Below are 15,263 nucleotides of genomic sequence, written 5' to 3'. Positions count from 1 at the left end.
GCTCTAAACATAAAACCTGAAAGCTTTACCTTGGCTCACAGGGCCCTGCACTGCATGGTCCAGCCCCGTCCACCTCCCCAGTCTAACACTGCCCGCTGTGCCCCTTTGCCCTTTCTGCTCCCGCCTTACCGGCCTTCTGTTCTTGCAGCTCCCGGGGTACCCTGTTCATCTCCCCTCAGCTCACCCACCGCACCTCAGGGACGCCTTCCCTACCGTGCACTCATGGTCCGGAGTTACCTCCTTTATAGCACTTACCGTGGTTGTAGTTAAATCATACCCTCCATCTGGGAGTGCAGGAGGAGAAAAGGATAGTAAACTTTATGAAGCCACTGACCCTTTATTATTTTGCTAATCATTATATCCCTAGCACCTGGGCACAGAACTTTCCACGCAATAAATATTAGTGAGTGGTAAACATTCAACAAAAAGAAGCTACGATTATACTCCACGCAGTATCAGGCAGACGGCAAACTGTGGACTGGCCCCAGAGGACCTCCTGGAGGCAAACCCCATCGACCCTCACCCCACCCCTTGCCCAGGTGTCTTATTCGACTTGATAGGCATCGCCTGGGCCAGTTCTTGAACGAAAACCCAAGTGTGGGCGGATGCCTGGTAGCACAGTGGGGTTCGATGCTTTGGCTACATGGGCAGCGTTTTTCACTCAAGTGGTCTGACTGCAGGGCTCGGGCTGGCAGTACTTCTCTCAGGACTACCTGGAGCTCAGCCCGGCAAAGTGGAAGCCAAGGCTCTAAGAAGTCAAACTGTCCTAGACAAAGACAGACAACCACCAAGGTTTGGTTCTTGAATATGTATTTTTTACTGAAAAAATCATTCATAAATTAACATACAAAAATGTACAAACACATGAGTAAATAATGTAATGACAAAGGACTATTTTCTGTGAAAAGTGTTTTTTAAAACATCTTTAGATTTCAGTGCAAAAATGTACCCCTGGCACCTCTTAAAACATAAAAGCAAGCTCAAAAAACTCGTAGTGATGGAAGTAAGCGAGCTACGTTCAATGTAATGGTCATTGGTGAGTGGATACAATCAGTACGTGTGCTGCTGCTTAGCTCTTAACGTCTGTGGTAGAGAGGCTCTCACAAGAGGCCCTGTAATGTCAGAATGAATAGTTTTGCTGATAACCCCCCCCAAAACAAAACAGCGTGAAAGGAAAACTTCTTCCTATACGCAGCAATCAAAAGACAAGACTGATTTAAGGGGTCATTCGTTGGTAGCCTTAAAGAATTTCAGCTGTCAAAATATATGCAAGGTCACATTTGGTTCTTATTGTTCTTTTTTTCTTAACGTGAGAATTTCACACTATTAACAGCACACAGGCCTGGCTGTGTTTTTAACTTTTACCTTTCCCCACACGATACTCAGCTTGGTGGATAAATGACTTACAGTGCACAGCAAGAGATTTCACATGAATAAAACAAACTCACACATGACTGCAAGATGATTTAAATGACCCTACTTTGAGCAGTGGAAAGAGACTTTTCCTTTTGTCCTCAAATCAGCATTTTCTTTTTCAAATCAGGTGTTAGCCTTTTGCCAACATTTTGTTCTTGATGGTAAATGTGTTAATGAAAGGCTTCAAACAATATCATTTTACAATGCTGCCGAGTGTACACGAGCCATTCTTGACCAAGAATCAGTCTGTCCTGGCAAATTCTTCCAAATGACATCATAATTTTGTCACACTGAAAGCAGCTCACAGCCCTCAGAGAGAAGAGGCCAGGCTAGCCCAGAGGCCTGGGGGTGCTCAAAGGAAGGGGGGAAAGAAATCTTTATTGCTATTTGCACCATACATCAAAGGAAAGCCAAAAGAACGTCTGTGTGTCATGTTCCTCGTGAAGGTCTTTTAAAGCACGAAATGCTCAAAAAAAAAACAAAAAAAAAACTCTTTTAAAACATTATGATACAACTTACCAGCGTGTTCAAGGGCAGGAGTCTGCTCTCTCATATGAGCTGGTAAGAGCTTTGCAATGCAGTTTATTTTCTAAATAGCATTCTCCTCTTTGAAGGAACAAAAACACAACAAAAAAAACAAGGCCTGGCCAATCACTCCCACAGCGTGTGGGGATCATACGTCCATGGAACCAACACATGCAATGGAATAAACCCCCAACCCATGTGTATATAAACAAATACAGCCTCTACACACACCCATGTAAACCATGAAAATTAAGGAAGTTGAAGGCAAACAAGGCAATTAAAAAAAAACATGAAGTACTCTTCAGAAAGTACTCCTAATAATGATATATAAATATGTTTTATGGAAAAGGAGGGGAAAAACCTGGCATTTTTCAGAATTCTGCAGAAGCCAAAGGGGACTATGAGGTGAGGGATTCGGCTCAGGCGAAAACACAAAGGCACAACTTCAAATGTGATTGAGAATCTGACTTCAGAAAGCACATGGGGGTGTGAATGGAGCACTTGGGCTCCTGCGGCCGCCGTCCGGCAGCTTTGTTAGTCTAATCCCAAAGCTTGGATTTGGTCTAACCTGGATCCCAGCTGACCCATAGCACACGAGTGTCACCTGCTCCCTGGCTGAATTCTTCATAATTCAGTTGCTCATCATTCTATGTCCTAGTTAATAGTGTTAACGACAAAGCTTTCCAGAAACCAAAATGGGAAATATTCAAAGGAATCACTGAAGCTGGTTGGTAATTTAGGCACAGACTTCAGAAACTGTGGCCAAGTTCCATAAGAGCAAGCGAAAGAAGGAGAGAGAGAGAGAAAGAGAGAGAGAGAGACGGAAGTAGGGAAAACCAACACCCACACTCTCTCTTTACGATGATGGAAGGACAAGACAGGAAGTCCAGAGATCCAGGGGTGTGTGCACAGTGGGCCCACCTGACGGGTTTGCTTCAAGCGGGAGAGCAGTGTTCTAACACAGCAGCTTCGTGTTCAGCACAAGACTGGGATGAGAGTGGACGTGCCCAGCAGGGCAGAGACTCCAGAGCCAAAGTCGGGAGCAAGACTTTTGGAAAAGGGGACAGGGGTGGGGGCACAAGAAGTTAGCTACCGGTGATAAAGATTGGACTGTTTTGCTCTCTTGTGACATGCCCTATAACCACTCCCTTCCAGAGTGACAGCAATTTGGGAGACGATGTTATTCCACTTGAGCTGAGTTCCTGCATCTGCCAAACAAATACGGGATCTAATTTATAAACCCTCGGTTTGAATTGGAGCCAGCTAGAAAATTAAATTTAAAAAAGGCATTTTACATGGCTTATTTACAATTATACTTCTTCAAGAAGTGATTGTTATATGTCTATTTATCTTCCCCAATCCCTCCCCCACTCCCCCCTCATCCCCACCCAAAGCAGGTAATTTTTTTTTTTTTTTTAATGAAACCAAAGAGAACACCAGAGATGTAGAAGAATGGTTGTGTGGAGTTGCCTTTGCTCTTCCTAAAACACAGCTGCCCTGTGGTGGGTCTGCCTCTTTGCTCTGAAGGGCAAGAAGCTCCCAAGGCCATTCGTGGCGGGATGGTGGCGGATCACAGTTCCGGTTCTGCAGATTGTGGAGGAGATGGGACGTCAGGGCAGAAGATGAGGGAGAAGAGCAGCAGGACAGACGTCTGTCTTGTGAAAAGAGCAAGTCAGTTCCCGGCTGACTCCCTCAAGTCCAGTGGGTCCAAACGGTGAAGGCGTTATGTGCGTGTGCTCTGTTCACATTTTTTCCTTGAACCCTGTGATCCCTCATGGATCCACACTGGATTTCTGTTTTCTTCCTCTGCGGAGCCCCGAGACATGTCGTCAGGCTGCTTTCTTGGGGGTGGTGGGTGAAGCAAACATATATTCTCCCCTCGTCTCAGTACTCGGTCACCTGAGCCAGCTCGGGTGTCAAATTGACAGTAATGTTTTTATACAAGGCGTCATATGTGATGTTTGCAAAGTAGTTCAAGTTGTTGAGGCCGTCCAGCCCTTGCCGTTCTTTGGACTTCCTCAGCAACGCATACCTGTTAAGCAGAGAACAGAGGGGTGGCTCTGAGCGAGGGTCCAAGCTCCTCACGACACGGACGGGGCAGGGCAGACCACAGGAGGCGGCACAACCCAAAACGATGTTCCTGCCCCACATGGCGGGTGACTGGCCGTTCAGCTCCTCCAGGCTACACGTCATCATTAGAATTAGAAACACGTCCTATTTCATGCGAGGTGTTTTACTTACAGCATTATTTCATTTAATGTGCCTGCCCCTTTGCAGATGAGGAAACCAAGGCTCTCAATATTAACTGGCTTTCCCAAAACCACAGAGTGGGGAAGTGGGAGGTAAGCTGCTAAACACATGGGATAAGAAAGTTCAGTCTGTATTCAGTGCCTGCTTACTCCCATGAAAACAGAGTTCACGCAGCCAGATCGACTGTCTAGAGAATAGTGCTCCCCACTACTAACAAAAGACACAAAGAGCCACTCCTGAGGACGCAGAGACATACTCCACCCACATGCCCCACTCAGTCCGATCAGGAATTTCTTTATTGAACGTACAGAGGGTAATAAAGCAGCTGCAACCACGCAAACAGAAGCTGAGGGACACCCTTCCAGAACCAGAGCTTGCAGAGAGGGTGCCAAACTTTTTGTCATGTGACTGTGAGTTAAACAGAAACCTTTAACGGAGTGGATTCCTCCCCAACTCCCTGAAGGCTACAGAGGAGACGACAAAGCTTAAGACACAGAATGAGTGATTTCCTTAAAAGATCTTACTGTCAAAAATTTTCACCAATGGTATGATTTTGCCCCCAAACGCCTGCCTCACACTTAAATTAAAATATATATAGGAACTCTAAAAGAGCTGTCCGAACAAGACCCTGGAGAGGGGTGGGGAGCAAGACAGGGGCTGCAGTGCTCGGGGACACCTGGAAATGTGAAGTATACAGGATATTTGTACAAGGAATAAATAAACTGCACCAACCTTCCAAGAAACTGGACTTCTCCGCGGTGGTGATGAGGAATGGACTTGTACTTCCCCGCGTCACCTTCTGGCCGACTCACAGAATAGCCTGCATTCTGCACTCTGTCCAAGACAAAGAGGGTGGGCTTCTGGGTAAAATGATCAAGTCCCATAGGTGACCAAACCTATCCCGAGGCTGAAGGACCCCAAGCTGAACAACAGAACTTCTGCATCTAAATATTCATGTTGCTTCCCCTCTGGATAGGTTCACAGTTTTAGAAAAGAAGTCTACAATACAAAAACGTTTTGAAGAAGGAAAGAAATTTGAAATTCAAAAAGAAATTCAAAATTCTTGAGGTGTGACACAGGGTCTCCGTGACAGGTACAACCACACTCCCTCTGGGCCGGCTTGTTTGGGTCCTATCAGAAACATGTTCTCCCCGGTGGGCACACCTGTCTTCCATGACCTACCACAGAGCAAGTCAGCAAAGTCAGAGTCACCGTGTGTCCCCCCTAGAGAGACCTTATGTCTCCGCCCACCTCCCCCATCACCAGGGAGATGAGTTAATTTATATGATGTCCTCCGATATAGATGTAAAACTTCACAATTTATGAAAAGTCACCATGAGGGAAGAAGAATTTAGAGGAGGTGTTCAGGATATTTATTCTTAACATGATAAATATAAGATTTCCCAGGCTGGGTTTACTGGAAACTTGATAGGACTCCAAGAAATACGCAATACATGGGGTAGACTTTGCATATCTATGCGATATTTATGATCATTTTCATATTTCAACATCCTCCTCGACTCCAAATTATACTCTCATTTTGATATATAGTCAGCCCTCAGTCTCTGGGTGGGGGACTGGTTCCAGCACTGGGCCCACAGATATTAAAATCTGTGGATGCTCGAGTCCCTTATGTAAAATGGCATAGTATTTGCATATAGTCCACTCACATCCTCCAGGATACCTTAAACCAAACCTAGCTAACTTATCACACCTAATACAATGCTATGAGAATAGGTGCCAGCATGTGGCAAATCCAAGGTTTGCGTTTTGGAACTTCCTGGAATTTTTTTTTTTAATATTTTCATTCTGTAGTTGGTTGAATCCTCAACTTCAGAACCCATGGGTACGGAGGGCCGACTGTGTGAAGATGTGTTCTCACTCTCACTTGATAAATATATATGAAATGCCTACTGTGTGTTTGGAATTGTGCGGGGCGCTGGGGAAAACCAGCTGTAGGTTCCTGCACTGAGGGGCTCCTTGCTGAGCTGAGGAAAGAGCAAGACAAGAGTTATGGCAGATATCCTGGGGGAGCTCAACTGGATTCAAAAACCAGTCAAACTTAGTTAAATGTCTGGAAAAGCTGTTCATCCTCACTAGGTTCCTAAGAAACCCAAGTTAAAAGGATGAGATGCCACTTCTACCTAACTGTCTGGAGCTGCTTTGCCTAACAGCAGCCACAAGCCACATGGAACTACTACAGAGCTGAAACACGGCACACGTTTAAAAGGTTGTTTACGTCCAATGTTGCTGGTGGTGCAAGAAAATTTGTACGCTAATGTGCTGTTGGTCAGAATATTTTTGCAATCTTTTCTGGAGGAAAATGTGACAATAACTATCAAAATTTAAAAGTGCATTTACTTCTTGGGACTTCCCTGGTGGCGCAGTGGTTAAGAATCTGCCTGCCAATGCAGTGGACACGGGTTCGAGCCCTGGTCCGGGAAGATCCCCCATGCTGCGGAGCAACTAAGCCCGTGTGCCACAGCTACTGAGCCCGCGCTCTATAGCCCGCAAGCCACAAGTACTGAGCCTGCATGCCACAACTACTGAAGTCTGTGTGCCTAGAGCCCGTGCTCCACAACAAGAGAAGCCACCGCAGTGTGAAGTCCTCGCACTGCGTCAAAGAGTAGTTCCTGCTCACTGCAACTAGAGAAAGCCCACGCACAGCAACAAAGACCCAACACAGCCAAAAATAAATTAATTAATAAAAAAAATTTTTTTTAAAAAGTGCATTTACTTCTTGACTCTGCAGTTCTGCAACTAGGAATTTAATCTAAAGATATATTTGCACATGTGAACAAAACATGTTCAAAATTAAACAATGTTCATCAACAAGAGAGGATTAAAATAAATTGTTGTCTATCTACATAAAGAAATACCATGCAATTGTTAAAAATAATGAAGTGGCTCTCTAACATGGTTGGAAGGGGAGAAGGGATGTGTCTGGGTTGTTTATGTATGAATAGAAAGAAGTCTATAGAAAGAAACAGCTTGTTCAAATGTCTACTTCCTGGGAAGGAAACAGGGTAACAATGGGGATTAAGACTTATACTCCCTGGCTTAGACACATCTGCATCATCTGAATTTTTACCCGAAAATATTTTGTATTAACAACCAACACACCCTTTCTTTTTTTAAAGCTGAGATAGAAAGTGGATACAAGGTAGAAATTCTTTTGGTTATTTGTTCCTTATTAGGTTACTATTTACTTACTCTGTAAAAATACTACTTTACACTAATCACACACAGGATTGTTCATACAAACTTACATAATACAAGCCTTATCGGATGGCATGGATAAATCTGTGTACACATAACAAACATCTGACCTCTGGTTTGGGGAGGTTTCAGTAAAATGTGCTGTGAGTGTAAAGTACACACCAGATTTCTATGATTTAGTCAGAAAAAAATGAATGTAAAATATCTCATTAATACTTTATATTGATTACATGTTGAAATGGTATTATTTTGGATATACTATGATAAATATAATTTAAAAAATATTTTTATTAATATAATAAATTAATTACACCTTTTTCTTTTTAACCTTTTTAAATGTAGCTACTAGAACACTGAAATTTACATACGTGGCTTAGTACATCATATTCCTATTAGACAGTGATAGTCTGGAGAGTCTAAGGTAGCATTTCTAGAAGACATCAGAAGAAGGTAGTACCTGTTCCACAGGTCGTCATCTTCTCCACCCCAACCCCAGAAAGCATTAGGAAAGCCATTGATTTTCCGAAACTGTTCCACTGTTAAGCCGCTCACTCCACCAAAGAACTCAGTATAAGGAAGCCTAAAAGGAGATGTATGGTATCAATCATCTGTGCATTAAAGGGTGATTTTTTCCCCCTAGAACAGGCCATCTCACTGGAGAACTAAGTCTTAAGTAAAACAATACTCTCTGTGCTACTGCCCTGAACCACCTGAAACTGTTTCCTCAGGACGAGACGCATCAATCTGAGTAGCTAATTGAACTTTTTCCTAATTGATTATTTTAATAACAGCTTTATTGACGCAGAATTGACATACCATATAATTCACCCATTAAAAGTGTATAATTCAATGGTTTTTAGTATATTCATGGAGCTGTGCAACCATGGCCACCAACAATTTCAATTAATTTCATCACCCTCCTGAAAGAAGGCTTGTACCCACCATCAACAGTCACTCATTTCCCCCTATTCCCCTCAACCCTGTGCAACCACTATTCTCCTTTCTGTCTCTACAGATTTGCCTATTCTGGACATTTCACATAAATGGAATCATATAACATGCAGTCTTTAGCAGTTAGCTTCTTTCACTGAGCATAATGTTTTCTAGGTTCGTCATGTTGTCACATATATCAGTACTTCATTCCTTCTTATTGCCAAATAGCGTTCCATTGTATGGATGGATATACTACATTTTGTTTATCCATTCATCAGTTGATTGCCATTCGGGTTGGAGCTAACTGGATTTTATCATCTTTGCATCTCTCACCATCCTTTTAGATTTAACCTCTTTAATTAAGGGGAAATGATACTCACAGATACATATACTTATCCAGTTTAGTTGCAAAGTGCCTTGGCATCTGTCTGCATCCATAATAGTTACGATCGCTCTCTGGTATATGATCCACATCATGAAAAATAAGACAGTCCCAGTCCAGGTCCTTCATTGCTTCTTGAAAACCCACATTAAAAAGCATGGCTCGATTAAAGGGCTGGGTGCCAACCTAAAAGAAGCAGACCTTTATTTTTAAAAGGACTCTTGAAGCACAATCTTTGCTGCCTCAGCCCTGCCTAAGGGAGAGCTTATTGAGAGATCCTGGGCCAGAAGGGAGGTGGGTCCTGCCCAGCTCATCACTGACTCACAATCACTTGACCTCTGGCCTTGACTTCCTCGGAAATAAAAAGGGGTGATAAAGATAAACCCAAGCTCCTCTCTCCCAAGGCTGTTGTAAAGGCAGACAGTCAGCCATGTAACAGCATTTAGAAGGGTACCCAGCCCCATATACGGAAGGAAGGACAACACTGCCATTTCGACCTGTGGCTCCTTATCTTAAGGGGAATTTCCTGGATCTGGGGCCTAAAGACAACACTTAAAGCAGCTCTAGCAAAACCAGCCCACAAGAGGCCTTTGTTCAGGGTAAACAAGTTCCAGGCTGCACTCAAATCTGCTGATATTGAGCAACATCTCAAACCAGAAGCAGGACTGCTCTCTGCTCCCCTTCCTGCCGCAGGGCGACTCAGTCGACTGTGAGCTTTCAGTTTTACTGGATCTTTCCACCAAGGATGCATTAGCTTGAAGCTCTCTAAACTGCTGTCTCAGAAGAGAAAGAAGAGAGAAGAAAGGACCACTTACTTGCTCCACCACATAAAATGCAAACTGTAGGCGCTGGCGTTGGAGCATGGGAATCAGGTGTCGGAGCAGGACCGGGAGGTGCTCATGGCGGTTCCGGAAGGGGATAAGGATTGCCACCTGCAATGGGTCACAGCAAAAGAGGCCGCCCTGTTAGTCCCCTCATCTGTTGCTTTGCAGCAGGGCACTTCTGCAGAATCGGGGACCAGCTCTTGGGGAGTTCTGGGAGCTGTCTTATCCTCAGCTTCTCTAAATGAAGACCTATGGTGGCAAGTCGACCCTTGGAAGTAAGTGGACCTCGTTTTTACATGTGCCATACCATGTACACAGTGGGCCTGCAAATGAATTCGAGACCACAACCCAGAGAAAGACATACATTCATATTCACTGTGACCCAGTACACAAATATAGAGACATACAACTAAAACATACTTCACAGAACAGTACTTCCCCTTAAAACATGCAATGCACTTTTATATATATACATAAATTTTTTTAAATGCTGCTCATTAAATTGATTTTACAACCCAGTGATGGGCTGGAAACACTGATCTGTTCCAGACGTGCTTTGATCACTGCTGCACCACAGCATCTCATAGGGCTGGCACAGAACAGGCACTTTACTAAATACTTGTTGAAAGAATGGACTTAAGCCAGTGCCATAAGCTTGATCCACACTACCGATGTCTCCTGATTAGAGTCACGCAGAAAAAAACTAAACAATTCTCAGTGTCAGGCTAGATAACTCCACTTTTTATTCCACTAGACTCACGGCAACAATGCCAAATAAGGCATGAAGCACTGAATTTGTGAAGATGGCTTCTGCAAATGTGTCACAAGAGACCTACCACCCCCTACCCCCTGCTTAGCCAATATTCCTGTAAGGAAGAAAAAGGGTCCTGGCTCAGTCATCAGAACAATGTGAATTTCTGTGGCTACAGAAGAGTCCTCAGGGAAATCCATTCCTCCCGTATGTTCCCATCAAATGCAAATATTTTGCATTAAGTAGTAAGTAGGGTGCAAATTACAAAAGGTCAGAGTGAAACCCATGGTGATTCAGATGATGGCAGGTAGGCTTCCAGCACTTGGGGTCTGACCTCACCCCCTACCTTCCATCGAGGAATGCAATCCGATGGCTTCCAGTGACCTCCGAGCTTGATGGTTGGGTCTTTAGAGAAGAGTTCATGGATGGCATCCATTCCAATTTCACTCATGTTTATGGCTATGGGGCCCTCTGAACAGAGGAGGGAAAAAAATAATAATTAAGAGGCCAGAAAATGGTATTCTTATTCCTATGTTCAGGGTTGTAATCTCTGGAGCCGTTCAGTGCTTTTTCAGTGGGTGGTGTTTTTAACAGGGATGGGGGTCCCTTCCTCTGCTTTCCAACTCATTGCATTTCAGCAAATCACTACTACTATTACTGTGGAAAGCAGCAAATCAAGAAATTGAGCCTTTGAGTTCTGCTTCTGCCAAGGGTGTACGGCAGCTGACCTTCTGAAAACGGAAGGAGGAAAGTAGCTGAGCTTGGCACCGTCGCTGTGTGCTCCTGAGGCATGTATAGACACACCATCCCAACTCATCGATCAGTGACCCCGACTGGTCACGTCCAAACTCAGAACTCTCATCGTCTCGGACTCAAGTCCAGAAGAGGACTGTCCAAGAAGCCCCAAAGTACAGAAAAGGTGTAACAGTACATTGTCATTGTTTCAGATTATACATGAGATTCTAAGAAGGAAAGGAAAGGAAAGGGGAAGAGGAAGGGGAGAGGAAGAAGAAAAAGGAAGAGAAAGAAAAGATCCAAGAATTTCCTAAGCTAGCACTTTGTTAAGAAAATAACTTCCCTCATAGCGAGCAAGTCATATAATCAGTGTGAGATTTATACTAAAAGACAAAGCTGGTTGCCTACACTTTCTCTAGGACATCTTAACAGACCCCGAGTTACAAAGGAGGGGGGCATGTGTAAAGCAGAGAGTGAAAAATGTGGTAGAAAATGGCACCAGGAACACAGGCCACCCTACAGAAGTGCTGAAGAGGAGCCAGGGCACAAGTAACTTTCAGAATCCCCGTTCCCAACATCCGGGAGGCGTTTACAATCTCTGTGTAAGTAGACATCGACAGCTCAAGAACACTCTTCCTTTTAGTTTACTCAAATAAGAAGGCATCAGTTTTAAAAGCAGAGGAAGATAAGCAAGAGCTCTACTCACTCATGGAAGGGAGCCTTTCGGGGCAGGTATGGTTTGCAAAGTAGGTGAAGTCTTCAGGAAGAAAAGTTGTGGTTTGTAGGAAGGTTTCGCTGTGGTTCAAGTCAAGAGGATAATCTAGAGAGGTAAGAAAAAAGGGCAACTCAGACTGGTACATGTCATCACTCCTACAACTCTTCGATGCCTACCAAAGGAGTATTTTTCTTAGATATCATCTTTTGGGGAGGCAGGCCGCTGGCCTAGCTCTTCAGCTAAAATCTGAACCTGTCAATAAAAATGTTAACCAGATGATACTAGTTTACCAGTGTTTCTATTCTTACTGTTGTTATAGCTTTATATGCAGGCAGTTCACAGTCAAATAACCTTACAACGTAATTAAAAAAAAAAAAAACACAGGGCCCCCTCCCATGTCTTTCTCTAAAGGAGCCGCTCTCACTTCCTCACCTACTACCTCAGCATTTATCTCCATCAGCCTGCACACCCAACCTCGATGCTTCGGTTTTAGGTCCATCTGTTGACTTCTCACTGCGGGAGCTGAAGACTGCGCTCCCTCCCTCCCCTGCCCCCGCCACACACATACGCTTTCCATCCTCCAGTCTCCCTCCAGTCAAATATGATAATCGTGGTTAGGACAACCTTCAGTATTTATATTATATGACGATTCGATAAATACTCGCTGTAGCTGAGAAATGTGGAAAGTTACGATTACTTTTCCTTTCCTGCATAATTATTTTTTCCTGGAGCGACTGTCTTGTTTTCCTGTTTGCTTAGTTTTATGTGAAATGATGACAACTTGACGTCATGCCCTTTGCCACTTCATTTCCCCTGAAGACACAGGCATCAGGTCTTCCCTCAATTTCCTCTTCCTTAAGAAGGTCCAGCACCTCCCGATCCACTCCAGTTTGGACAGGCTTTCCTGTGAGCCTGATGTGCACATGCTACTCTGGGATCTCCCTTCCTCAGCGTCCTGGGGAGCCCCTTCATCTTCCTATAGTATCGAACCTCAGTTTTCCTAAGTTCAGCTTCTCCCTTGTTCTCACTTGGTAGAGCACATTCTTCCAGTGGCTTCCTAAGAAGGGGGAAAGGGCAGTGATTTTGAAACCCTGTAGAGCTGATATTTTCATTCTTCCTCACTTGATACACGGTTGGTTGGTTTTATAGAATTCAAGGCTGGAAATAATTGTAAAGGTGCTTTCCCACTGCCTTCTAGATTCCCCTGTGCCTGTTAAGTCCGAAGCCATTCCCATTCTTTATCTTTGTAAAAGGTGAAGTAATTTCTTTCTGGAAGTGTGAAGAACTTTCTCTTCAGGAAATTTCATACTGGTGTGCCTAGCCCACCGTGTTGACCTTTTGGTGGGCTTTTAAAGTTTGGAAATTCATTTTCTGTTCTAAAATTTTGGGGTGAGGAGGAGGTATTACTGTGATGATGATTTCCTCCCTTCTGTATTGTGCTATCTTTCTGGAGAACAGAAAATAGGACTCAGATGTTGGACTTCCTGGCCCTACAATTTTCTCATCTTTTCTAACTGACTTTCCATCTTGCTATTCTTCTGCTCTACCTTGAGAGATTTCCTCAAACCCAGTCCTTCTTTTAATTATCATTTTCTGCTGTTAGAGTTTTTATTTCAAAGTGTCCCTTTAATTTTCTGAATGTTCATTTTTTTTTTCAACGTCTTGTTCCGTGTTTGCAATCCTTCTCCTCTGACTCTTGAGAACATATGTGATAGTTAAGTTTTTTCCTCCCAGTATATTCTGTTTCTTTCAATTTGCTGCTTCGTATTTGTTTTGGTCTCTAGCACAGTGATCCTTGGCCATCTGCTAATATTTAAGAGTGGGGAACGAAAGCTAACTGGAAGGGTCTGGACTGAGGTTCTTCATTGGAGGGTGTTCTGGCCAAAAGTTTGGTTTGGAAACCTCCAGTGTCAATATCTTTGGGTCTTTCCTCTTGGTCCAGTCAGGTTCCCCAGAGAAGTCTATTCTAATCTCCTGCCAGAATCACATGCTCTTTGCTGCAAGCACCCTAAAACTGAGGAAGAGGAAAAGGCTAGGGTGCCCTAAACCAAGCCAGGTCCCCCCGGTTGAAGGACCCTCTATTTTGCCATCTCTGGAGCTTATCAAGTCTCTAGTACTTTGCCAGGACGGGGGAAGGAATCTGGGTATCTGACTGCTTTTTAAACAGCTTTCAACCAACCTTTATCTTAGTTGCCTCCTTTATTCTTATCTCCAAAAGTACTTGATGTTGCTGATTCCTGAGCTTCTGAGGGATTCTGGGGTATAAACTGCAGTGGTTGCTGGCTTTCCTTGCTGCCACATTAGCAGTCAGTTTTCTTGGGTCCATTAAGTCCTTTATCACTGGTCCATCTGCTTTCCAACTTGCAAAATTTTTTGCTGTGGTCTCCTTTCTTGTTCTCATTTTCAGGGGTTTACGCCATTAAACACACACACACACACACACACACACACACACAAAATCTACTGTCATTTTAGTGATGTGTTAAAGAGTAAAGCAGAGGCTTTTTTCCTAGGGGGAGGTATGAAGGGGGTCCTCCAACCTCTTTATCTTTTGACAGATAAAGAAAGTGAGGCACCGTATACACAACTCGTACAAGGAGACCTGGCTAGTGCATAACAGAAACCCGACTGAACTCTTTCCATTACACTGCACTATTTTTTCAGAGTATGAAAATCTCTTTCTCCAGTCCTTTTGGATTCATGCTGATTCTATGAAAATTAAAACTTCCTATTCACATTCACTTTGCACCCTGGAATTCTAGAATCTTCAACATGGATAGTTTTTAAAAAGCACTATGAAAAGGCTTCCAAGAATCAAATGGCTAATACAGTGAGTCCTTTTATACAGACACATGGCTGCCTATTCTACAAGTACTCGGAGGACGAAACTCAATGAGAGGCAACTTGAAGAGAATTTGAAGTCTCTTTTTTTTTTATATTATGAGTATTTATTATAAATATGGCTGAATACAAGGATTCATATATATATAATAGGTTTCATATCATCTCGTAAATACAATAATATTTAAGTCTCTTAACAGGGCAGGAAAGGACAGAATGCTTTCTGTCCTTTTTAGTTGCAGCTTTCCTGAAAAACAATAAGCTTGCATTTATATAAAGACATAAACCAAGTCAGCATGAACACTAAAGGTAAAATTACATTTACACAGAAATTAGCCCAAAGTCCTCAGTTCACACATGCAAATCCATCCTAAGTCCAGCCCTTTCTGAAGGTATTAACATTTCAAAAAGCTACATCAAGAACCTCCAATGCTAATCATTACTCTGGGTGATTCTCATTTTGCTTAATTGTATACATATATATACACACATATTTTTTTGTACATAAAATGATTCTTTTTAAGAAAAAAAATTAGCAGTTTTCATGTGTTCTAGAAAACGTGTATGTCTGTGATGTGTGCATGTGTGGAGGGAGAAGCTGGTTAGAAACGTCATCACAAAAATTATAGTCATCCTCATCAGTTCACTCAGTCCCATGTCAAATATACAAAT

The 15,263-nt window shown here is 43.2% G+C and overlaps 1 protein-coding gene across 2 annotated transcripts in view; it reads right to left on the bottom strand.

Annotated features, from left to right (window-relative positions):
- Window positions 1-894: 894 nt before the first annotated feature.
- The window catches only part of B4GALT5 (beta-1,4-galactosyltransferase 5), a 101,792-nt gene continuing 87,423 nt past the window's right edge, over window positions 895-15,263 (bottom strand). For both annotated transcript variants that reach the window (XM_027087043.1, XM_027087042.1), the window contains 7 exons: window positions 11,742-11,855; window positions 10,647-10,771; window positions 9,541-9,657; window positions 8,724-8,911; window positions 7,868-7,990; window positions 4,924-5,025; window positions 895-3,973 (listed from right to left, as the gene is read on the bottom strand). In XM_027087043.1, the coding sequence (XP_026942844.1) occupies window positions 3,826-3,973; window positions 4,924-5,025; window positions 7,868-7,990; window positions 8,724-8,911; window positions 9,541-9,657; window positions 10,647-10,771; window positions 11,742-11,855 (917 nt within the window). In that variant the 3' untranslated portion in view covers window positions 895-3,825. The remainder of the gene's footprint in view (window positions 3,974-4,923; window positions 5,026-7,867; window positions 7,991-8,723; window positions 8,912-9,540; window positions 9,658-10,646; window positions 10,772-11,741; window positions 11,856-15,263) is intronic.

Source organism: Aethalodelphis obliquidens, unplaced genomic scaffold (assembly GCF_003676395.1).
Source record: "Aethalodelphis obliquidens isolate GAN/ISIS:26980383/991018 unplaced genomic scaffold, ASM367639v1 scaffold57, whole genome shotgun sequence".
In the NCBI taxonomy this organism is placed as follows: domain Eukaryota; kingdom Metazoa; phylum Chordata; class Mammalia; order Artiodactyla; family Delphinidae; genus Aethalodelphis; species Aethalodelphis obliquidens.
Note: the sequence above shows the minus strand (reverse complement) of the source record. Positions and strands in the feature narration are given on the sequence as shown.